Below are 23280 nucleotides of genomic sequence, written 5' to 3'. Positions count from 1 at the left end.
GGCCCAGGAAACCCCAGGCTGCCGACCACATGTGATGTAGGGATCGCAGCTGATGTGCACCCTCCAGTGCAGGTCACTTCCAGTTACCCCCAAACCCACTCTGGATGTTTCTCGCCTGCAGCTGACCTTCAGCCCATGGGGGCACAGGGTGGACTGGAGGGAGGGCACCTGGACCAGGTAGCGGCACCCTGCTCCTGCAGCTCTGGGGTTCTGTAATCAGCCCTCGCTATTAAGCTCCAGAGTCTGGACTATGTGTTTCCAGTGGGCACCTCCACCGGGACACTTGTGCGGCACCAGGGAGCCTGGAGATGAGTGTGGTTTCCTCCAGGTGTGCAGTGCCATCAGACCCGACATCAGAAACCCCAAGAAGCCAGTGACACTGTGATTGATCCCATGGCATGAACTTATACTCTCATCGTGGTAACAACATAATCACTAGTCCTAACTTTAGTCTCTCCCTGGAGACCCAGGTCGTTGATTATTTCTACAGCTGCAAAAATGGTGGCGGGGCATCGACATCCAACTGCCGACATAGCAGTTTCAACGCCACCAAGACTGCTAAGCCATTATGCTGCTGGTTACCTTTAAAAATGGCAGAGGCCCGGGGCGCCTGGGAGCTCCATTGGTTAAGTGTCCGACTTCGGCTCAGGTCATGATCTTGCAGTTCGTGGGTTCGAGCCCTGCATCAGGCTCTGTGCTGACAGCTCGGAGCCTGGAGCCTGCTTCGGATTCTGAGTCCCCCTCTCTCTGCCCCTCCCCTGATCATGCTCTGTGTGTGTCTCTCTCTCAAAAATAAACATTAAAAAAAAAATTTTAATGGCAGATGCCTTAAAGAGACAGCTTATTTGATTATTTTGAGGAGACATAACCCACAACCATTTGAGCAGTTTCTCTGATTGAAATGTGAAAAAGTAGGGCACCTGGGGGCTCAGTCAGTTGTAAGTCCAACTCTTGATTTCAGCTTGGGTCATGATCTCACAGCTCTTGAGTTCGAGCCCTGCATCAGGCTCCATGCTGCCATGAAGCCTGCTTGGGATTCTGTCTCTCCCTCTCTCTGTCCTTCCCCTGCTCCTGCTCTCTCTCTCAAAATAAATACACAAACATTAAAAAAAATTTAAATGTGCAAATATAATTTTTTATCCTGAAGATTACCACTCAAAAAAGCTTTCCTATGTCTCCAAAGATAAATCAAATCTTCTTCATTATAGTGTAATCTGAGTCAACACGGAAACCATCTGGGAAGCCTCTGGGTACTGGATGACATCTGATGCTCGGAATGAAGACCTATCACACACCAGCAGGATGAAAAGGGGATCCAGAGCGAGAGCAGGTTCTGGGGTGATGCGCAGGAGACCCACTAAAGGGTATTTGGCAGGGAGGACCAAAGCAGGTGCGGACACACCCCCTCCTCCCATGCCTCTGCTAACACTGGTAACCACTCCCCTACAAAAACGACAGGAGATGCTTAGCACACTGTGCATCTTCAGGCAAGTATCTTACCCTCTCTGAGCCTGCTGCTTCTTCTTTAGCAAGTGCAGGCGGTACCTAGTTCCAGGGGTTATGCCCATGAAAATACTGGCACAGTGTCTGGCATGTACCTGCATCCAATACATGTTAGTTTCCTTTTAACTGTTAGGATCAGCTAACAGTTGAGGAGCCCCACAAAATCATGGAGTTTCAGGCTCAGCCCCCAAAGACAGGCTGCACACGAGCTCATCACCACAGGCTAGTCAGATGTCAGGAAATGGAGGCGCGTTTAGAGCCTTCTTGCGTTAGGAAGGTGTGGCAGGCACCCCCATGATGGTGGTGGTCTGTGTGGATGCACAGTGGGGGCCATGCTTATGTGTGTGAATGGAGACAGAGAGGCTCCTGTGGACATTGAGAGGTTTAGTCCAGATAACAATTTGGGTCAGATTATGAAAGGTCTTCAATGCATGCTACGGAGTACAGACTTTCCTCTCTGAGCCACATCCAGCAGTACAGCTACAAGCTTGACAATTCCTCCCTCCCTTCCTTCCCTTCTCTCCTTCTTTTTCTTCCCTCCTTTCTTCTCCTTCCCTCCCTTTCCCTTCCTTTCTTCCTTTTTTTTTTTTTTTTTAAATATTAATCAGGCTCTACAATGGAAGCACGTAGCCCCAGAAAAGGGTTTCTTCAGGAGGGTGAGTGTCTATAAAACACTGAATTTCTAAAATGGGATAAATATAATGTATGGAGGTACATTATATTGTCTTTCAACAAATGTTTGGTGACTGTCTCCCAAGCCAAAGCCGGATGTTAGGGAGAGACACAACAGTCACTGCTGGGTCCAGACTGTCCTGAGCTTTCTCGTAGGTGCAGAGGGATGCCAGTGGTCAGCTGCTCACAGGGAGGAGGTGCCGATGGCCGGCATGAAGAAAGAGCAGCTCTGGAAGCTGTGGGAGAACGGAAAGATGGAGGGAGAGAGAGGCAAGCTCTGCGGCCACGGTCCAAGCAGAGTGCAGAGGGTCGGGGCCACCCCTGGGATGGGAGAAAAGTGGACTCCAGGGTAGTGCAGGGTACTGGGTCTTGGTGGGTCAGTCAGGAAGGTGAGGAAGGGGCAGGTGTGGGTTTTACCTGGTGATGAGGAACCTTGGGCCACCACCAGTTCAGCATGACAATCACAGGGGGCTGTGGGGCAGCCACACTGAAGGCTGGGCACCAAGGACGCAGCAGAGAAACAGCCAGCTGGGGCGGCAGCTGGACAGCATGAGGCCGGAGGCTGCGGAGGTCGGGGGGGGGGGGGGGGCCACTACTGCCTCAGGGCTACTGGCTGGGACAGAAATACCCCTCATTGGCTGTGCAGGTGACCTTCTCCGCAGCCGGATGCCCCAAGAGAGCGCAGGAGAGAGGCATGAACACTTCATGATTCAAATGCTCTATTGCAGAGCTAAATCTCCCAAACGCCGCCCCAGGAGCAGCCATGGCCACAACACGGGCATCACATGGGGCCTGGAATTCAGCAACTACACTTGTGCCCACACTTAGCCTCTCAATTCCTAGTTTTCATGCCACAGGAACATGAATAGGGTTTTCCTGGGACAAGTACCCTCTTGATTGGGTAGGCCCTCCTTCCTTTCCAGCAGTACTCCCCTGAGATGCTCACACCTCTGAGCCCCAGTACTGTCCCAATCCCCATGGAGGGAGTCAAGAGTCAGGGACAGGGACAGCCTGGGGAAGTGGGAGGTGTCCTCTATACACTGGTTCCTCAGAGGAGCCCTTGGAAGTCATTTGGGGACAGGCTAGGGGGTCTCTGTACCCTGACTTTGAAGGACAGCTCTGAAGCCTTTGCCAGTGTGGCCTGGTGTCTGCCATGTGAACTCATGGTGTGAAGTTTCTCTACACGCTGATGGGTAGGAGGGACTTAGGCAGCTTGTCCCTGCCACGGACGACACAGGAGGCCCATCCAGGGAGGCCCGTCCATGCCACAGAGGACTCAGGAGGCCCGTCCAGGGCACGGGGGACTTGGGAGGCCTGCCCCAGGCACCTCGCCACAGCTAGGCCAGCCCCGTGATCACTGCCACTCCCCACCACCACTCTGCACGGCCAGAGAGGCCAGCCCAAGAATGCTGATGGGCACCACTGGCTCCAAGCAGAGGACCTGGAGGAGACACCGGTGGCTGGCCAGAATGAGATCCCATCCAGAAGAGGCAGAAGAAGTGAAGAAAACATCCATTTCAGTACCTACCTATGATGGAATCCCTCCGGAAAACATCTCTATCGAAAATGTAAAATGACAGGTGCCGAAAATTCCGAGGAATTTCGCAGTAGAAGTCTTCTCCGTAGAAAGGGCTGAGAAATAAACAGAATGGGCTCTGTTAGACTGTGGGAGCCGCGGCCTTGCTATCTGCCGGCAGGTGCGGGAGCCTGAAGACTGAACACCAGCCTAGGGCACACGTGTGTCACCTCACCTTTACATGTCACACTGCGCGAGTGGCCTGCTATGCTGGCGGGGAGCTCCACGCAGTAAGAGTTGCGCCCACTGTGTGTGCCCAGGACCGCTGCAACACTCTGAGTGTCTGGGGCAGCAGCTGGCAGGCCCCTTTTATGCATTCAAGGAAAACTCGGTGTCCCAGTTTCAGACCATGCCCCTTTTGTCCCAGAAGTTGGGGTGAAACCCGTACTTCTCACAGGGGAGAGGACCCCTGCCCACCAAGCTGAGCCTCCACACAGACCCTGTGCGTGAGTCACTGCGCAGGACACTCAGTTTGGGCAGAAAGCCAGAGGCCCTGTCATTAAACAGACCCCAGGTGCTCTGGGTGGGCAGGGCTGAGGTCAGCAAATGTGGCTTGTGGACAGAGGACGTACACTGAAAACAGCCCTGCACCAGGCCGGTTGCAGCTGCTGACAAGGTGGTCAGCAGATCACTGCAGCACACACACAGCTGCCTCGGACTTTGGTGTGTCCACCCCACGCACGCTCACGGCTAGGGTCCACAGCAGGAAACATAATCAGTCAAGGAAGAGCTAGAACAGCGTGCTACATTGGTTAGAAAACGAGCCACGTTTGCTCCTGCTCAAGCTGGAAAGGTGAAGAGGGACAGTGGCGCCTGGAGTGGAAGTTTACAGGGAGGGACACAGACGTGCCCTGGAGAAAAAGGGAGGGGGCGGTGTCAGCTCACTCATCACCAGTCCTGAGATGACCCCCACCCCATGCTTAGGCATCTCTGAAGTCAGATGTCCCCTGCAGACAGCATAAGGAAGGACTGCTCACACGTTAATTAGCCGTAACAAGACGGTGCCTCTCAGAACTGACCAATGCCACAGGCCCCTGGGATACGGTGTTTCTGTGGCATGATGTGCCGTGGTTCCATGTGGCTCAGTTGGTGTCTGCTTCCTACCATTCCGCTCCAGCAGGAAATAATGAAATATCCTAAAACACAGGCACTTGACACGTCAGTCAAAATTACCCAGCTCCTGAAGCTCATGGGCCTCATCTCGACTCACTCCGTAAGTGGATCAGCTCAGCACGGAAGGATGGACAGACAGAGCATATGGGCCCTGGGATCAGCTCAGCAGGGCCCGGTGGCCCCAGAAGGATGAAGCGTATGGGTCCGTGCTGGGGCTAGAAGGAGACCCCATGAGGAAAACAGACCCACGACTGTTGGTTTGTTGATGCCAGCCCCCCAGGTAGGGGATGCACCATTTCCTGGATGGGGGGCAGAGGGTGTGGTCAGGCCAGCCCCCCAGGTTGGGGATGCACCAGCCCCTGGATGGGGGGCAGAGCGTGTGGTCAGGCCAGCCCCCCAGGTAGGGGACGCACCAGCCCCTTGGGGGGGGCAGAGGGTGCGGTCAGGCCTCTGTCCTCTCTGCATGGCTGGGACAGGCTGCCTGAGTCCTGTCCCAGGCTCATGCTCGACATGAGGCAGAAGCGAGGAGCAGGTCAGTGCCCTGGTCTGGGCCCCCAATCCCAGCGTGTGGGACTCTGGTGTTTGCTCTCCACATGGAGCCATCTTCACTCAGGCTGCAAGTCAGAACTACCTGCACAGGCTTGGAGAAAACGTGGCTGCCCTGGCCCTGTCCCCTGAGAACCCTCTCCAGGGTGAGGGGCCACAAAGCAGGAATCTTTAATCCCACACGCACATGAGTGTCTAACACAAGCTGCCAGGTCATTACGGTCTCTGAACCAACCACACGTTACACATGGGCAGCATACAGATCCCTTCAGTGGTGCAGAACCCTACCTTGTACCCTCGGGCACGCCACTCGGGGCCAGGCTTCATCTTAGAGGCCACAGGGAGCCACACTCCAGGTGATGCCCGGCCTTGGGCAGCAAGCCCGTGCCCTGAGGGGCTGGTAGCATCTGATAGAGCCCAGGCCTGTGCTCCAAGGCTCTGTCTGCAGGTACTAGGTCCCCGGTGACCACACCTGTCCTTCCCCAATGGAGCAAAGGCACCCAGGGAAGACACTGTCTTCCCCGTGTGTTGATTCCTAATTAGACTTACACGGATGTTCTTGGAACTGCCCTGTGCTTTGCTCCCTTTGGCCTGAACTGTTTGCTTTAAAAAACACACACATTTGTGGATAGGAATGTTACCTATAACTGTTAACTAAAAGCAAGAAATAGCTTTTTCTTCTTAAGAATGAAACTGTATTGAGAATTTTGCATTATAAAATCAAAAGTAGGCTCACGAGGATGGCCAGAACTGAAAAGACAGAGAACAAGTGTGAACCCTGACATGTTGCCTGCAGGAACATAACACGGGGCGCCACTTGGGCAAACAGTGGCAGCTCCTCAAAGCGGTAAACAGAGTAAGCATGCGGCCCAACAACCCCATGCCCAGAGCAGGGGAAACACACGTCCGCACAAATACTTGCACATGAAAGTTTACAGCAGTGTTTGTACCAGCCAAAAAGTGAAACAACCCAAAAATCCGCCAACAGAGGAACGGATACACAAGGTGTGGTCAGTCCACACAGGGGAATATCATCAGCCACGGGAAGGAGACACGATTTGCCACCTGCTGCCACGTGGGTGCACCTTGAAATCATGACACTCAGGGAGAGAAGCCACAAAAGGCCACACACAGTGTGATTCCATCTGCATGAAATGCCCCAAACAGGCAAATGTGGGGAGACAGAAAGTCTACCGGTGGCTGCCAGAGAGCAGGGTACCGGCAGGAAATGGGGGGCAGCAGAGGGGATGGGCTTCTTTGAGGGAGACAAAAATGTCCCACATTGACCGCGGTGTGAGCTACAACCCCAAATATACTAAACCCACAGAGCTGTACATTTTAAATAGTTGTATGGCATGTGGATTATGTCTCAATAACGCTATTTTTTAAAAAACCAAAATTTCAGGGGCGTCCGACTTTGGCTCAGGTCATGATCTCACAGCTCATGAGTTCGAGCCCTGCGTCAGGTTCTGTGCTGACAGCTCAGAGCCTGAAGCCTGCTTCTCATTCTGTGTCTCCCTCTCTCTCTCCTCCTCCCCTGCTTGTGCTCTGTCTCTCTCTGTCTCTCAAAAATGAATAAATGTAAAAAAATTTAAAAAAAAAAACAAAATTTCAGGGTGCCTGGGTGGCTCAGTTGGTTAAGTGTCCGACTTCGGCTCAGGTCATGATCTTGCAGTTCATGGGTTCGAGCCCCACGTCAGGCTCTTTGCTGACAGCTCAGAGTCTGGAGCCTGCTTCGGATTCTGTGTCTCCCTCCCTCTCTGCCCCTGTCCCCACTCACGCTTTGTCTCTGAAAAATGAATAAATGTTAAAAAATTTAAAAAAAAAAACAAAATTTTAAAAATACATAAAGAAGTCAGAAAGTGAAAGCCAGAGTTAGCATTATAGGGGATATCCTGCTAGATTTTTCCTCTGGAGATATATGAATATAGACCAGAGGCAGATATAGATGGGGGTGCATATTTTTATTTTTTTTTTATTTTTTTTTTAATGTTTATTTATTTTTGAGACAGAGAGAGACAGAGCATGAACGGGGGAGGGGCAGAGAGAGAGGGAGACACAGAATCGGAAGCAGGCTCCAGGCTCTGAGCCATCAGCCCAGAGCCCGACACGGGGCTTGAACTCATGGACCGCGAGATTGTGACCTGAGCTGAAGTCGGACGCTTAACCGACTGCGCCACCCAGGCGCCCCAAGGGGGTGCATATTTTTAGATAGAAGTGGGATTACACGATGCATCCTGATACACAGTCTGCTTTTTCCTTTGATATCATGCCATGGACCACTTTCCAAACAAGTGCATAACAAGTCTGTCGCCAAAGAGCACCTGAGGTGTGAGTGAGCACAGCAGCTTGATTCTCCCTCGCCAACCCTGACGGGCGCGGGCGCCTTCCTGCCTCACCGTCTGGAGCGGCAGCGGGGGGGCTGTGGCTGGCCACCTGCCCGAGAAGGACCCCCACGGCAGAAGGGTGCTCGCGGTCCAAAGGCTGTGGTGCGGAACACCCCTCCAGAAAGTGGGGACAGATTCAGCCCACACCTACCCACACGATTCTCAGCAGCATTCACAAACCTGGCTGGTCTGATGGTAAACTAAGCATGCTGCTTCCGCAGGCTCAACAGCAGCCGCACGAGCATGAGTGTGTCTGCTGAAACGCCTCTGGCCCAGGCTCTCTTAACGCCCATCTGTGTTCAGGATATTCATCCACTGAGAACTTTCAAATTTGTGTTGCAGCTTAGGAGACAAATAACTGACACGCAGCACATGAGAAATACCTTGTTAACTGGAAACACCACAACGTGGTTAATAGTATCGGTCATCAATGGGCAAGGATGGGTGTGTGGTCCCGCCTTTTCCGAAATGTGGGAGGGACCCTGCCCTAAGGAGCTGAGGCCGCCCAGGCAGCAAGGCCTTTCAGAAAGACCAGCTGTGGCACTGTGGGGGCAGGACGGTGGACGGCAGCAGACCCACGCGGGGTGTGAGTGGGCCGGGCCTCGCCGTCAGTACCCCTCCCCTGATTGTCCCCCAGCCCGGGACACACTGGCATGGTCATCCAAACAACCCCACCCCCTTCACGGGCAGCAGAAGTGGAAGTGTGTTTGCAAAGAGAAGGAAACTGAAGCCTTCTCCATCCCTGCCCTTCTCTGTGTGCCTGGCAGGACAGTATCTGCTTTCTGGTGAACTCAAAGGGGCCCCAGCTCCCAGCCTCCCCTTCCTTCCCATTAGTGTCTTAACCTGGGGCATCTCTCTGCACAGACCCCACTCTGCCCCGACCAAGGTCAGCAGCTGTCAGACGTGCGATTAATGCCCCACACAGTCAGCCCGCACTTGCAACCTCGGGGCTCCAGAAAAGCAACCCGAAGGACCCGGCTTGCCCTAAATGCTGCTGCCTGACGGAGGAAGTCACGCATGCCGCGGCACCCACCTCTGAGGCTGGCCAGGGTGACGAGCTCTTTCCCTCAGTAACAGCAGGAGAAACTCAGATGGAGCTTCACAGCATCAAGGGATCGCTCACAAACAAAACACCTCCAGACCAATCTCCAACAAGGAGGAACCACCTGTGGCCCCTCCGCTCCTCCCACAGCCCAGCGGTTCACACGGGGCCTCGGCTGGGACCCGTGGGAAACCTTGCGCTTGTCCCTAATTTCCCAACGTCCAGGGTGGGGGCAGGGGGAGGGGCAGGGCTGCCTCAGCTGGGGTCGCTGGCAGATTTGGGGGAGACGGGAAGGAAAGAATAAGGAACGCCGCCCTGAGTGACTCCGTGAGACGTCCATTCTTAGGACGGTCTTTGTAACAGTCTGAGCGATGGATGTGCCACGGAGAAGGCCCATTGAGGTCAGAGCACCCAGAAGCAGCAGGTCCGGGCTCCCAGTGGGAATGTGGGGCCCACCTCACGGCCCAGGACCAACTGGGAGCCAGGCGGGCAGAGCAGGTTTTCTAGAAAGGGCTGCAGCCCATCTCCAAACAGCTCTGAATTCAGCTAATAAAACGTGCATGTGGTTAAATCATTAACTGAAAGCTAGATTAAAATTTCATTAAGCCAATACATTGCATTTCATTGCATGCAATTTCATTGCATGTGGGGTCACACAGCACTCTTGCTGCTGGGACTGGAGGGGTGGAGATACGTCTCCACCAGGAAGGAGAGAATCAGATCAGTTTTCGTCCCAATGCTGGGTGGGCAGAAGTGTCCTGCCTGGACCCCACACACTTGTCACCTGGGTCAGTCACTGCCTGCACTGGCAGTGCAGCACCGAAGGGTCCACAGTGGCTACTGCCGACCACAGGGACACTGAGGACACTCAAGGGTGCTGGCCTGGCAGGTGGGGCCGGAGGGGCCTCAGGTCAGCACTGGGCAGGCACGGGACCAGGCAGGAAACACACGCAGGGGGCTGTTCACACTCTTCCCGCGGCACCAGGACCCAAACTAGAGATGTTTCCTGGAGCGCCCCAGAACCGGGTGAAGGTGAGGGGAGGGAACGATTCCCTGCCTGGAGCGCCCCAGGACTGACCATGGTGGGGGGGACAGTTCCCCGCCTGGGAGTGCTCCAGGACCGTGGTGGGTTAGGATCCCTGCCTGCAGCACCCCAGGATCTACTCCAGCTGGCAAGAAATGTCTGGGCCTAAAGTCCACATTTATGTCCAAAAAACTTTTTTTTTTTAACTTTAAGTGGAGAAATTGGAGATAAGAGTAAACGTCAGGAGAAAATGTTACGCATGTAGCCTCATGAATCAAAGTCCGTGTCTGCTCACCAACAACTTGGTCTTTACTGACAACTTATAGAAAATGAAGTGTGTCTTCCCAAATCAAAGACTCCTTCCCGTCCCTTTCAGATTCAGCATCTGGGGTCTTCCCTGGTTTAGTCACCCCCACCACATTGCGGTGCTGTCTTCTGAGCAATCTGTACCTTTCAGGGTGAGCAGAAGACACTCCCGGGTCACAGGCCCACGAGGCATACACGCACCCACTCCACCATCTTGCACTGGGACGTTCTCAGCAAGAAGGATGTGAGGTGCTGTCACCACGCCCATGCCCGCCAACGCGATAGCGAGCTAGCGCACCTTGTCACTTGGCTCCAGAAAGTGGTTATTTTACTGTCTAACTCCTAACTTTATGTAAAAAAGCAAAACCAAAGCATACAAACAAAAGAACAAAAATACCTCCCCAGAATCCCACTCTCCCTCCCCCGCAAATAACCACATTGACATTTATGTCCATATATTCCAGACCGTTTGGGGAACACAGTCTTGTAACCTGCCCTCACGACTCAGCAAACGTTACCGCCCCGAAAAGCGTGGGCAGCTCCCACGTAAGGGGCCACCGGAGCCCCCGCTCTGCAGGAAGACAAGACGGGGGCTGCAGGCCAGGACCGTGCGGTCGGCCCCTTCCCCTCACATGGCAATGCAAATGCGAGCAGGTGAGAGGAGGCAGAAGGTGGCTGCACCAGGGCCGGGTCCTGGAGCAGCTGTAGGCACAGGCTCAGCACCACGGGCAAAGGAGCTGCCGGTAGCAAAGGCGAGGCTCACATCAGGAGCCTCTCCGGCCAGGAGCTGTCACACATCCTGGGGGAAAAGGGAGCCAGTGTCACCCTCACAGTAATCACCTACACCGACAAAAGGCAATGAAGACACTAGCACTTTGTGGAACCTTCTTGCAAATGAGTGGGCTAACCCAGCACTTAAGAGGTCTTGTTTTTAACTTCTTTTCTGCCTGTAGCATCAGTACCTTCCTTCTACTGGATAAAATGGTGATTTCCTCCAGGGTAACCTTCCCCACCCCTGTAGTGCAAGCAGGAGATGACCCTCCTGAACGGGACCAAAGATGCGCTCGGCAGACGTGCCGTGCTGTCCAGGACCCAGCCGGTCCAATGTCCTAGAGCCTTTAGTTCAGGTACACAGTAAACAGATAATGAGGTGCCATTTAAATGATGACACAATCACAACCCTAAAAAGTTACACAACGTTCGCTCTCAACATCAGGAAGGTTTTTTCCGAGTAAGAAAGAAACTTTGCCCAAAACCACCCTTCAGAGGAAGGGGCTCCTTTGCTCTCACAAGCGGGTCTGCAGCGGATGCTCTCCCACCCCCGCTCCCCCACATCAAAAGGAGAGGAAAGAAAAGGGAAAGAGAAGAACAAACTAGGCCCTCTCCCTAAGAAATCGGCTGAGTAATCACCAGTGAGTGCTGGGGACACCACGCAGTGTGGTCACAGCCTGCTGCCGCCCCAGAGACCACCATCTGCTGGTGAGGAGGAGGAGGAGGGAGACACGTGTCCCCTTCTCTCTCACATTCTGTCTGCACTTCCTACGGAGTCCAAACACATGCTGTGCAGCAGCTAAGCCCGAGGCTGACCTGCCCCAGAGGCTGCGGAAACTCCCGCTGGAGCTCCGTGTCCCTCCAGAGCGTGAGGCCCGGCCAGGCCGCCAAGCCCTTTGGCTCTTCGAGTTCACAGACCAGATGGAGGCTCCTGTTTTCCCGGCGACTCTGCCACCTGAAACATCAGACCCGAGAGGAAATGCTGGTCCTGGTGGAGGCGTGCTGGGGGTGCAAGATGCCACGGCGCAGTGAGGCGGGACCTCCTTGGAGGTGACTACCCCTGGGGTGTGGTGGGCCGAGCCCACACTGCAGACCGTTGGTATCACCAGCTCAAGGCCAAGTGTGCCCACTTCCTTCTGTCTTGCAGCCGCCGTTGGAGTTGGGGCCTTCTTCCTCTGGCCCCGATAGCGGCAGAGGCCCGCACATGGCCTTCTGCTCCTGGGCTCTGCCCTCCGGCCACGGCTGCTCAGGCCGGAATCTTAAAATACCGTCTTGTTCCAGCTGCTGTCCCATGCGGGCTCCTACCGTTCTCTCTCCCCTCACCGTGGGAAACCTCAGGACACACGTTTAGACACCATTCTGTTTGGTCCCTAACCCTCTCCTCATCCTTCCTTCCCGTTTCTTTGTGCACCTGGGGTACGGCTCCACTAGGCCTTCTAGTTTACCAAGTCTCCCTTCAGCTGTATCTCAGCAGCTATTTATTCACGCAGAGTTTTTCACTTTAATTCGTGTCTTCCTCATTTCTAGAAATTCTACCTGGTTCTTTTGTAAATTGGTTCATCACTTTACCATTTCTCACCCCGTGCCTGTTTTTAATCTTGTCTCTGATTACTTCAAATTCCTTAAACTTTGTTGGCTGACCCGCAAACTCAGGTCTGACTCTGTGGTCTGTTGTTTCAGCAAATACACACAACACTTTATCTCTTGTGTTCCTTGTGAATCTTCTCCTCGGAGAACACAGACGAAGATTCTTTAAGGTGTGGACTGAAGGATATGCTTGAATTTGCTTTGACTGGCTTTTCATCAGCTCGGTGGACGTCACAAGCTACTAATCCAGGACTACAGTAATGTACGTGCATGGACTGAGGTTTCTGGACCACAGACACAGTATGGATTCAGGCCTGCAAACTCACAAGACAGCTGATTTTCGGTTTCAAATATTTGGCGCCAAGTGGAGGCAGCAATTTTTCTTGCCAACTTCTTGGATGGGGTGGATTTATTTGCCTTTTGTAAATAACTACTATAGAGGAGAACTCTGGGCTACCAGCTCACAAGGCCCACCAGTGTGAATAGGGTTTTGCCTCAATACTCAATGACCAAACGCACCCATGTTTTAAGCTCCTGGAATTATACTGTTGGTGTCTTTCTTTGCTATCAGCTTTCACTTTCTGCTTACAGCACCCTCTCCTTGTCTGGCATATTAGATAAGCACTCAATAAATACTCATTGAGCTAATAAAGAAACAAACAAAAACAGCCAAGCTTGTTGAAACTGTGTGTAAGGAGAGCATGAACATTCCACCAAGAGTTGGACGCTCTGATGAGTTGCGACCATGACGCTCTGATGAGCTCACGAGAGCTCACTGGCTTCTTGGCACACCATTTTGGGGGTTACCACTTGATTCTGGCTATTTCTCAGAGGGCTGATTCTCCAGACAGAACATATTACCACATCATCACTTTCATTTAGCTCTCGGCCTCCGTTTCCTTCTCTAGCACACTCTCTAGTGTCACCAAAGTCAGAAGCCACCATTTCTATTTCTAAACTTGTGTCAAATGCTTTGAAGACTGTGACTCCCATTCTCAGCCTTGTCTAAAACAGAGACTCCCAAACACAGTCCAGGTCTGGGGCGGGTCCAGCTTCCCCAAGACTACAGGAACTTTCCAGGTGTATCCCCATGGGCCTCCAACATCAGCTGTGTAAACACGGGAAGGATTTATCCGGCATGAGGACAATGGAAATAACCCTGAAGGTTCCCTGGCACCACCTTCACCATCAGCCCCAAAGCCGGACTTGACTCCTGACAAAGTCCTCAGGCTTCTGCAGAGAATCTTGAATGAAACAACCACGCCCACTTGGCCTCAAGGGCGGCCCTGAGTGCTGGTGGCCCCGGTGCAGACGGAGCACGAAAGGTGTCCCCGAGTTTCAGGGCCAGGAGATCCTCAACAGTCAGTGGTCTGGATGTGTCACTGGCTCCCACTCCAGGAGCAGTACACAAGGATATAATTCATCTGCTAACACGTTCTCAGATCCCAGCTGTTTGCAGGCATCCACACGGCAGGCTTTGCCTGGATCCTTCTCTGCTCCATCGACTGCGTGATGACAAACACTCGTGCAGGAGTGGCCTCGGTGTGCTTCTCCCTGGCCACAAACTGCAACCCCAGCCCTTGCTAACACTCGCATTTTGGGGGCCCCTCTCCCCGCCCCCAATGTGAACCGCTGTGACTTTTAGGGCGCCCTCACCTTCCGTTCCTGGGTGTGGTCTAGGGCAGCAACCCAGGGAACTTGTTAGGAACGCAACTCTTCCAAGTCCTGGGCAGACATCTGGGTCCCAACGAGCCTTCCAGCGATGACAGACCCTGAGCGCCTGACCTTGAGAAGCCGTCATGTGGCCTCCTTGGTGTGAGGCCTGTTAGGTGCCTGCTCCTTGACCTGCTCTAAAGCTATCACTGAGCGGTTCCCCAGCCTCTTGCCCCCCGTGGGCATTTACCTTCTCGCCCATCTCAGGTATGTCTCTCTAGGAAAACTGAAAGGAAGGTGGTAAAACAAAAATATTCACCCTCTCAAAATGCTTGATTTGTGCTCTGCGCTTGTACACACCTTCTGGCTCATCTCGGACCAGGAGGTGCCCGCATGTGTCCCCGCAGGAGGGGGGCACTGCCACCAGCACCGTGCCCCCGTGCCATGCGGTTGTGGGTGCCGCAAGCACTTGGGAACAGTGGCGGTCCGCCCCCGGGTGGAAGCACATGGCCCGGAAAACCAGAGCTCGAGGGAAGGTGCCAGCTGGCCACGCACACGGAGCAGTGGACGGCGGCCCCGGGCCCGGGCGCCCCCCCTGCAGAGGGAAACGTATCCAGTGAACCATCAGCAGACATTACCAGAGTGACTTCTCCACAATTTTGGTCCTAAAAACCTCCTCCTGGTCCAGGTTCACGGTGCAGTAGCAGTCTCGCATCTTGTTTGGCCCCGGGTACGTGGGAAGGTTTTTGGCTTCACCTAGAAAGAAAAGGTACATAACACCATCAACTGGGCCCGGAATTACTCACAGACGCATCTCCAAATCACAGCTTTCTTTCAGAGCAGCACTGCTTTCTCTTGTGTATACTTGGTAGCTCTTTTGTTTGTTTGTTTGTTTTGAGAGAGAGAGAGAGAGAGCAAACAGGAAGGGGCAGAGAGAGAAAGTCCCAAGCAGGCTCTGCACCATCAGCACAGAACCCAACGTGGGGCTCAAACTCACAACACGAGATCATGACCTGAGCTGAAATCAAGAGTCGGACACTTAACCGACTGAGCCACCCAGGCGCCCGCCATTAACTCTTTATAATGTCCTGGTTTTCTTGTCACAAGTCACAATGTCACAGTGAATACCATTTGCACAATTAGAATGCAAGGGAACACACACATTAACCTCCAAAACAGACTGAAAAACTAGGGATCCATGGGCCTACCATTTGGGGTTATTAGTTTTGTTTTATTCACACTAGCCCCCTTAATTTTGTTTAATGTTTAAATGATAGTAAGGTACATATAAACTAAAATTTATCATCTTAACCACCTTTAAGTGTAGAGCTCAGCAGTGTCAGGTGTATTTACACTGTTGGGCAACCAATCTCCATAACTTTTTCATCTTGCAAAACTGGAACTCTGCACCCACCACCACCACCACCCCCCCCCAGGCCCTGGCACCCACCCTCCCACTTTCTGTGTGTGAATCTGGCCACTCGAGGTTAATTCACAGAAGTAGGATCATTCAGCCTCTGTCCTTCTGTGACTGGCTGACTCCCTCAGCACAATGCCCTCAGGTTCATCCATGTTGTCCCAGGTGTCAGGATCTCCTTCCCTGTCAGGGCTATAGGTGGGTCACACTGTATACAGATGGGTCCATTCACCCCCCTGGGTCACTTTCTAGTCTGAATTTGATTTGATAGCATTAGAACAAAATTGGGGCAATAATTAAGGAGGACTCTCTTTTATTGACAAACTGTTTAAAACACAGAGTGATTAGCCAGTTAGAAGTGAGTCCCGAAGGGGGACCTGCGGCACAGATGTGGGCCGAGTGTCTCCCCCTCACGGCCCCTCCTCCACATGGAAGTGTGGCTGGAGTGAAGGAGAAACCCACAGGCAGCAGCACGGCCGGCCAAAAATGCCAGACTCCTCACTGACCTGGGTCTGTCTAGAGGCCATCATCAGAACCACAACCTATGTCCTCCACTAGAAACACACAAGTGTGAACGGCAGGCCCAAACAGCCCCGTCCACTTGCAAACTGAGAGCGATGGGTAGCTTGCAGCATGGACAGCTGATGTCCAGGTGACGTCTCCTCCGAGGAAGAAAAGCCTCAAACACACCCTTGCCTCTAAGTCTTCTGGGGGGCGTCTGCAGGCACTGGACCCAGTGCTGGGAAGACAGAGAGGTTCTGAGAGCCCAGCACCACACCATCCACCCAACACGGCCAGTAAATACCTGTCACACCGTAAGACCAAACTACCTCATTCTTGTTGAAACTGAAAAACACACCAAAAACCAACCCCAAACCGGAGCCCAAGTTCCTCCGAGCTCAGTGCCAAAGCCACCTGGCACACACCGTCCTCCACAGAACTCCAGCAAAACCAGACATCATCACTCACTTGGGGGAAATGAGCTCATTTAAAAGATGCCACTTTGCAAACAGACATATGCAAGAGTCCCCAGGAGGGCAGAGAGTGCCTTGATTTGTTCCAACCTCTCAACTTTTCATTTAATGTCATTACAGAGTAGAACAAGTTGGGAGAGGGCGCTGACCTGGGTGGGGCTTTCTGTGCCCAAACATCTTACTTCTGACCGAACTGTCCTTCAGGACTCCTAAGAGCACCAGGTGTAATCTGTGCGGGTGGCCCCTTCCTGCACACGGCCAGAACGTGAGACCCGCTTCCGAGCCTCAGTTTCACCAGCTGTAAGAACATGAGAACACACTAGCTCTCCAAGGCTCCTCCAACACCAAAAGTGTTTTAATTTCAAAGATTCCAGAGGTTTTTCTTTGGGGAATCATCACTGGCTCTTAGTTGGTGAGGAAAGAAATAACAGATGAGCGTTTTCTTGCACAGCCACCTCAACATTGCAACGCTCCGGAACACACCATTTTTAACATGAGTCCAGCCCATGAAAACATGGCCAACCGGGTAAAAGGCACGTGAATCTGAGCCAAGCTTCAAGTCAGCTGTTAACATCAAAAAACAGACTTTGTGAAGACTCCTGGCAGATGTGAAAGGTCAGAAAAACGTGTGCGCAGGGTGGGGGACCAATCCCAGCGCCAAGGGCTGTGGCGGTGTCTTCAGGGACAGAAGGGCAGGTGGGGAGGTGCAGGATGGACATATGGCTCCTTCCACTGAGCTGACCCAACAGGGCAGTCACATCACACACGTCACCCTGAACCAGCCCTTTCAAAAGTCTTCCGGTTCTGGACTGGGAACTGATCACTTTTGCCACGTTCACAAATCTTTAGCCTCATAAGCAGCCCAAATCTGTGGACGTCCCAGCTGACGCCTGTATGATGTGAATCAGGGCTTCCCACACTTCCCTTCGGAATTTCTTTTTGCAGCAGATGAGATACTTAGCTGCAAGTTCCTGTGTTCCTTAAAAGGAGAAGAGAAACTTGTCTGAAAGCTTCATGGGAGATGATGGTTGGTGGAAATCACAGAACTGGGATTTTGTTCCTGTTTGTTCTCCAAAGAACCTTGGAGCAGCAGGAACAGTGGCTGACACTCCTCTTCAAGGTGAGCACCGTCAGGGCACAAGAGAAAGATGAGCCCTCCCTGGACAAGATGACACTTGACACTGAAAGTGCCTGTGTGAACACAGACCGCCGCGTTCCTCCCACCCTTCTGGCCCCAGGCGGAGGGTTACAGAGGCATCCTGGCCACCATGACGATGGTGCCACAGAGAGCCAACCTTAACAGGCCACTCAGACCAGCAGTGGTGGGGGCAGTGGGCAGCATCGCCAGCCACGTCCTATGCCCAGGGTCCTCACAGTTGGGGCGGAAAGGTGGAGAATGATAAGCTACCCCGAGTCTCTGCGTGGAGCCCCGCTGCAGAAGGGGGTGGGGGTGTCTCAGCTCTCGGGTGGTCCATCCAACCACATGAGGCACCGGCACCACTTCTTCCACGCTGACTACTTGTCCCACAGTCTAGAGGCCGTTTCCCTGGCTGACTGTGTCATGGTGCCTCCCTTTTCCTAGCCATGTGGAGACACTTACCCAGGAAAGTAAAGCCCTCCTGGCATACAGTAGGTGCTGAATTATTTGTTGAGCGAACTGATAAACAAATGACCACAAGGTAAAAGAAGGTTTCATTCTAAGAACCAGAGTAGGATCATTTTCCTCCGTGTGACCACATCTGAAATGTACCCTTGGCACCAACAAGAGCCGTGTGCTGCAGACGGCAGCTCTATCAGCCCTGAGAAAGCAGCCCCTGCCCGGTCTGGGCGGGCCGCTGGCCTCAAGGTGCTGAGAGAGAGACAAGTCCCCATCCCTGAAAGCGGATGTCGGAGGTCACAGACCCCAGTGCCCCAGGAGAGACTCTGGCGACAGCAGGGGCGGGGGGGGGGGGGCGATCTGATCCTGCCTGCTGCCCCCAACACCCCAGGAAGAGAAGGATAGAGGGAAGCAGGTGGGGGGAGAGCTCCACTGACAAACCACCTCTCTTCCATCTGTGAGCCTTGGGCGTCCTTCCCGCGTATGCTCTGAGCCACCACATCCACACCCCTTAGTGGCCCCCCAGCCCGTGGCCTCCACCTGTGAAGGGGAATATTGTGGGAGAACGCAGGCAGGTCTCTTGGCCACTCTGGTTCAGAATACTCAAACGGGCCCAGAGATTCCAGTCACTAACTTATGCTAACAACATAAAAGTCTATTTCCCCAAAAAGATCAATTCCATGATTAAAATATTCTCTTTCCCTGAGTATATATTTTTGAATACCTTGCTATCTTATCTTGATATTACGTAGAACACAACTGCATAAAAACAGACAAAACTGGGATTTCTAAATCAAGCTACATGTGACCTTCCCTGCTGCATGCAGATTCGTCCTGAAAACCCCACGTTGAGCTGCCTGGACCCCCGCAGGGCACGACCTCACAACCACTACCGCCTGCTTCCTCTGCCTCCAGGAGGGTCACGGCCCAGGAAGGGGTACTGACGCACCTTTCAGATTTCCTCCAGTAGGTAAGAGACAAGCATAAAATAAGGCTATTCACAGGTAAATTAAAAGCTCAAAATACAATGAAAAGAAGGAAAATTACACGTATCCAGCTGTCCCTCCCCCACCACATGTGACTCAGTGGTCAACTGAGCTCTGAGTTCCCTAGTAGCTAAGGCAAGAATGGAAACAAGGCAGAACACACTCTTCAGACTTTCTCTGAAAATAAAGCACACCATTCTCCCTCGGGAAACACTGTTCTACAGCAAGGAGGTGACGGACTGGGCCTGTCTTCTGTGCTCCTTTTACAAGAGATCACGTGGCTACTTCTCAGCCCGTCTGTCATGAGACGAGGCACACAAACTACAGTTGCTGTGAGAGTCCTGGTGAACAAGGTGGGGTGGCCCCACTCAGCTCAAGGCCAGGCCTCCACGTGCTTACCACGGACTCAGACGGCCATCTCCACAGCCAACCTGTCCCACGGCCAAGGCTCCTGGAGACATCTGGATGGCCCAAGTTCAGTTGAGGGGCCTGGTAAGACCCCCAAGGAGGACAGCAGAGCCAGGCCCCAGCGGTCCTCAGCCAGGCCTCTGCCCTCAGACGGACAGCATCCAGCCACACGGCCCCTCACTGGGCTCCTCTGTCCTCCCCGAGAAACCTGGGACATGGCTGGGTCTCACTTCTGTCTTTGCCTCCAGCATCTAAAACAGCATACTACTCTGGCAAACAGTAATGATTCTGTAAACGTTAGCTCAAACGAAAAGTGAGTGAATGCACTAATAAAGTGACCAGCTGGGCAGGGCTTTGGGAGTACTGATTCCACACCTCTGCTGGGTATTTCGCAGGCATCTTTGAGAGCTAAGGTGCATAATCAGGACCAGGCAGCTGGACCATCCAGCGGTGATTGGGCAAGGACAGGGCCCTGTGGATTCCACCCCAGTCCAGGATGTGTGCTGCACCCTGAGCCAATGATCGGGCCCCTGGAAGCCACTGCTGGAGGGACAGCACAGGTGCTCTGGGAGACTGCATGAGCAGAGCCTGAACTCCCAATACCCTTGCGGACCCACAACATGTGACAGAGGCATCTGGGATCCCCAGCCCCTCCAGCCGACTGCCACAGCCTATCTGGACCTCACGGTACTGAGGATTCACCCGGCCAAATCCAGCCCAACCCGCCAGTCCCAAATCCCTGGCCCCAAAGCTGTGAGATACAGGTGGCTGTTTCTAAGCCTTAAAACTGTGAGGAAGCCTATTCCCAGGACACACGCAAGTCCAAAGCCTCACAAGCTCATACAGGTCTACCCAACGTACACACAGCTTCCTCATATCACAAGCTCATACGGTATTAGCTGGGCACACACAATTTCTCACGTTAGAAGCTCATAGAGGACTACCCAGGACAAATGCAGTTTACTCATTTTCTGAGCTCCTATACTGCTAACCGGGGCGCACACTATGTCCTCAGGTCCTGATCTCATACACTAGAAGTCAAGTGGCTTTCCTTTTCCTCCCCCTCCGGCACACTGCTAATGACCTTAATCATGCGATTACTCCAATGACAGGGTCTGACCCCATCCAGCCATCATCTTATCTGTGTGTCACAGCCCTGAGGGGCTCAGGACATGTGTCCTGTGGGCGGCACGGGGTGGCTACAGGAGACACTTTGCACATGCCGTGGTGTGATTCGGTTCCTATTGTGCATCCGTTATCCCAGATTGGCGAGGGGAAATAAAACGTGATAGACAGACACCCACGGTGAGCCAGATGATGGCACAGCCCGGTCTGTGGGGACCTTTGAAGGCTGAACCAGCCAGAGCCACAGCTGGGTGACCTGACCAGTCCCCTCCTAAGAGGTCATCATAGCAGCAAGAGAGAGCAGAGCAGTTCTGTCATGATGAACTGTGCCAGCTTGCTTTACAATTTCAGGATCCAACTGCTTTTTTTAACATTCCTTAACAGACCAAGAGACTGGAACAAAGAAGCTTAAAGCCCCCGAGTGAGTGTGCAGGAGGCCTGCCTGCTCTTGCTGAAGCCATATCGGACAAGGGCTGTGCTCTCACCAGGGCCCCACACAGGACCCTGGACCGGGGTGGCCCTGCTGGTCCTTCGCCTCATGGTCACCTTACATTTACCCCCTAGAAAAGGGGCTGTTGCCCCGACCTTGATTTCCATTTGTCAGGAAGGTAGCATTCTGAGCCTGCGAGTAGAAGACGCTGTCCCCCTGCCGGCCACACTGCCATAAAAACACATACATCAGGTGTCGTGTCCTCAGGCCGTGGCTCCACAGAGGCCGGGGAGACACCCTGTATTGGGTGCTCCCCTCAGGTCTCAGCCTGGGGCCCTTACCGAACACGGCGCTAAGACACAGTCTGCTCTCTAAATGCTGAGTTAGTGGATGTCATTTAAAAATGGAGTGATTTCACATTTATTTTAAATCCTTTAGAAAACTCTGAGGATCTGGCCATGCCCATAGCCACTTCCCCTTGCTGAAACGGTTGCAGCAGGTCTGGTGGGGTGGCCCCTCTCAGGGGGCACCTGCTGGCCTTGTGCATTTGGAACCACCGTGCCACACATTTGGGGGACAGCCCAGACCTGTTCAGGTCTTTTTGTGCATGTGGTTGTCAGAATCCATCGCTCGAGAAAAGCCACCCCATGGTGGAAATGTCGCCAAAATACAAACCCAAGGGCCCTGGCTTCTCATGCAGTCTGCCCTCCCTGACCCCTCACTGAGTCTGCCTACACCCCACTCTCCAGAGTGCCTGTCAGCCAGGGGGCAACCGCCCCAGAGCCCTCCACCTCCCCAACAGTGCAAGCAGCATCTGGGGTCCCCTTGGAAAATGGAATCTCTAGCTGGAAGGCCACCTGTGGCAGACTGCGGGAGGAGGGGGACTCTGGGGCAAAGGCCTATAGCGCATCTGCAGGGATGGAGGGCAGGCTGGCACCCACTTGCTAGGAGCGCCTCCCCCCTCCACGCCCCGGGCTCTGAGTCACCCCTGGCATTAACCATGGTTCCCGAATGGCCGGGCAGACCCCTGTGCCAGGACCACTGCTACAGGTGCATGGAGCCCCCTTCACGTGGCGCTAGGGCTGCCAGGACGGGGTGAGAACACAGGAGGCGGCCTCGGAAGTCTGAAGAACGGCCCCTGAATGAGAAACAGAAGCCTAAGACACTACAACGCCAAGACAGAAAATCAGTCACTTCTCCATTTTCCAATTAGTTCTGTACACAACAGCACATCCTCAGAATTATTTACATGTTCAATTTTGAACCGAACTCAAACTATTCAGCACCAAAAAGACACAAAACAGTAGCTAACCTCACCCTCTCACTTAAAATCTAGTCTTTTATTTCAATAAAAAGCTGGAAAATTAAGAAAAGTGAAACAGAAACCACCAGTTTCCTCTTCATTTTTAAAATATTGTGTTGAGGGGCGCCTGGGTGGCGCCGTCGGTTAAGCGTCCGACTTCAGCTCAGGTCACGATCTCGCGGTCCGGGAGTTCGAGCCCCGCGTCAGGCTCTGGGCTGATGGCTCAGAGCCTGGAGCCTGTTTCCGATTCTGTGTCTCCCTCTCTCTCTGCCCCTCCCCCGTTCATGCTCTGTCTCTCTCTGTCCCAAAAATAAATAAAAACGTTGAAAAAAATAAATAAATAAAATAAAATAAAATATTGTGTTGAATGGGCCTTTGATTCCTTGGAAACTAAACTCTGTGTCTATTCGCAAAATACCTTTTCACCTAGTGCTGCATTGTCTATCTAACAGCCATGAAGATCAGAAAAGAGTAAGCAGGCCATCGAGAGCACAGCCACTTTGCATGCTGAAGACACACCGAGTGTGCCCTCCGTGCCCGTGACCCTGGCACCTCCCCGCAGCGATGTGGAGACGTGGTCCCCCCAGGACCTCATGCCCCTCCCAGGCGGCACGCTCCGGGCAGACAGGTGTCCACACCGGCAGGAGGGCCGTGCTCTGGCTCTGGTCCAGGCCAGGGCTCGGCGTGTCCCCACAGTGTGTCCCCGCAACTCTGGGTGCCCCGGCCCCATGGCAGCACACGGGCTGCCCTCCGGCCCCGGGAGGGGAAATCCAGTTAGGGACCCCATGCCTCTGAGCTGCGCGCCTGCACCTGCTTGACCCTGACGGGGAGGGGGAAGGGGAGGGAGGTGCCACCAGCAA

At 53.4% G+C, this 23280-nt stretch overlaps 1 protein-coding gene across 3 annotated transcripts in view; it reads right to left on the bottom strand.

The window, feature by feature from the left end:
* Positions 1-23280, bottom strand: part of RASA3 (RAS p21 protein activator 3) — a 120777-nt gene that overhangs the window by 55806 nt on the left and 41691 nt on the right. For 2 of the 3 annotated variants that reach the window (XM_040486985.1, XM_040486986.1), the window contains exons 2-3: positions 14819-14936; positions 3704-3807 (exon numbers count right to left, since the gene is read on the bottom strand). In XM_040486985.1, coding sequence (XP_040342919.1) covers positions 3704-3807; positions 14819-14936 — 222 coding nt within the window. Of the gene's footprint in view, positions 1-3703; positions 3808-14818; positions 14937-23280 lie in introns of those variants that run through there. The other variant, XM_040486987.1, reaches the window with a different exon arrangement.

This window comes from Herpailurus yagouaroundi, unplaced genomic scaffold (assembly GCF_014898765.1).
Source record: "Herpailurus yagouaroundi ecotype Mexico unplaced genomic scaffold, PumYag 164, whole genome shotgun sequence".
Classification (NCBI taxonomy): domain Eukaryota; kingdom Metazoa; phylum Chordata; class Mammalia; order Carnivora; family Felidae; genus Herpailurus; species Herpailurus yagouaroundi.
Note: the sequence above shows the minus strand (reverse complement) of the source record. Positions and strands in the feature narration are given on the sequence as shown.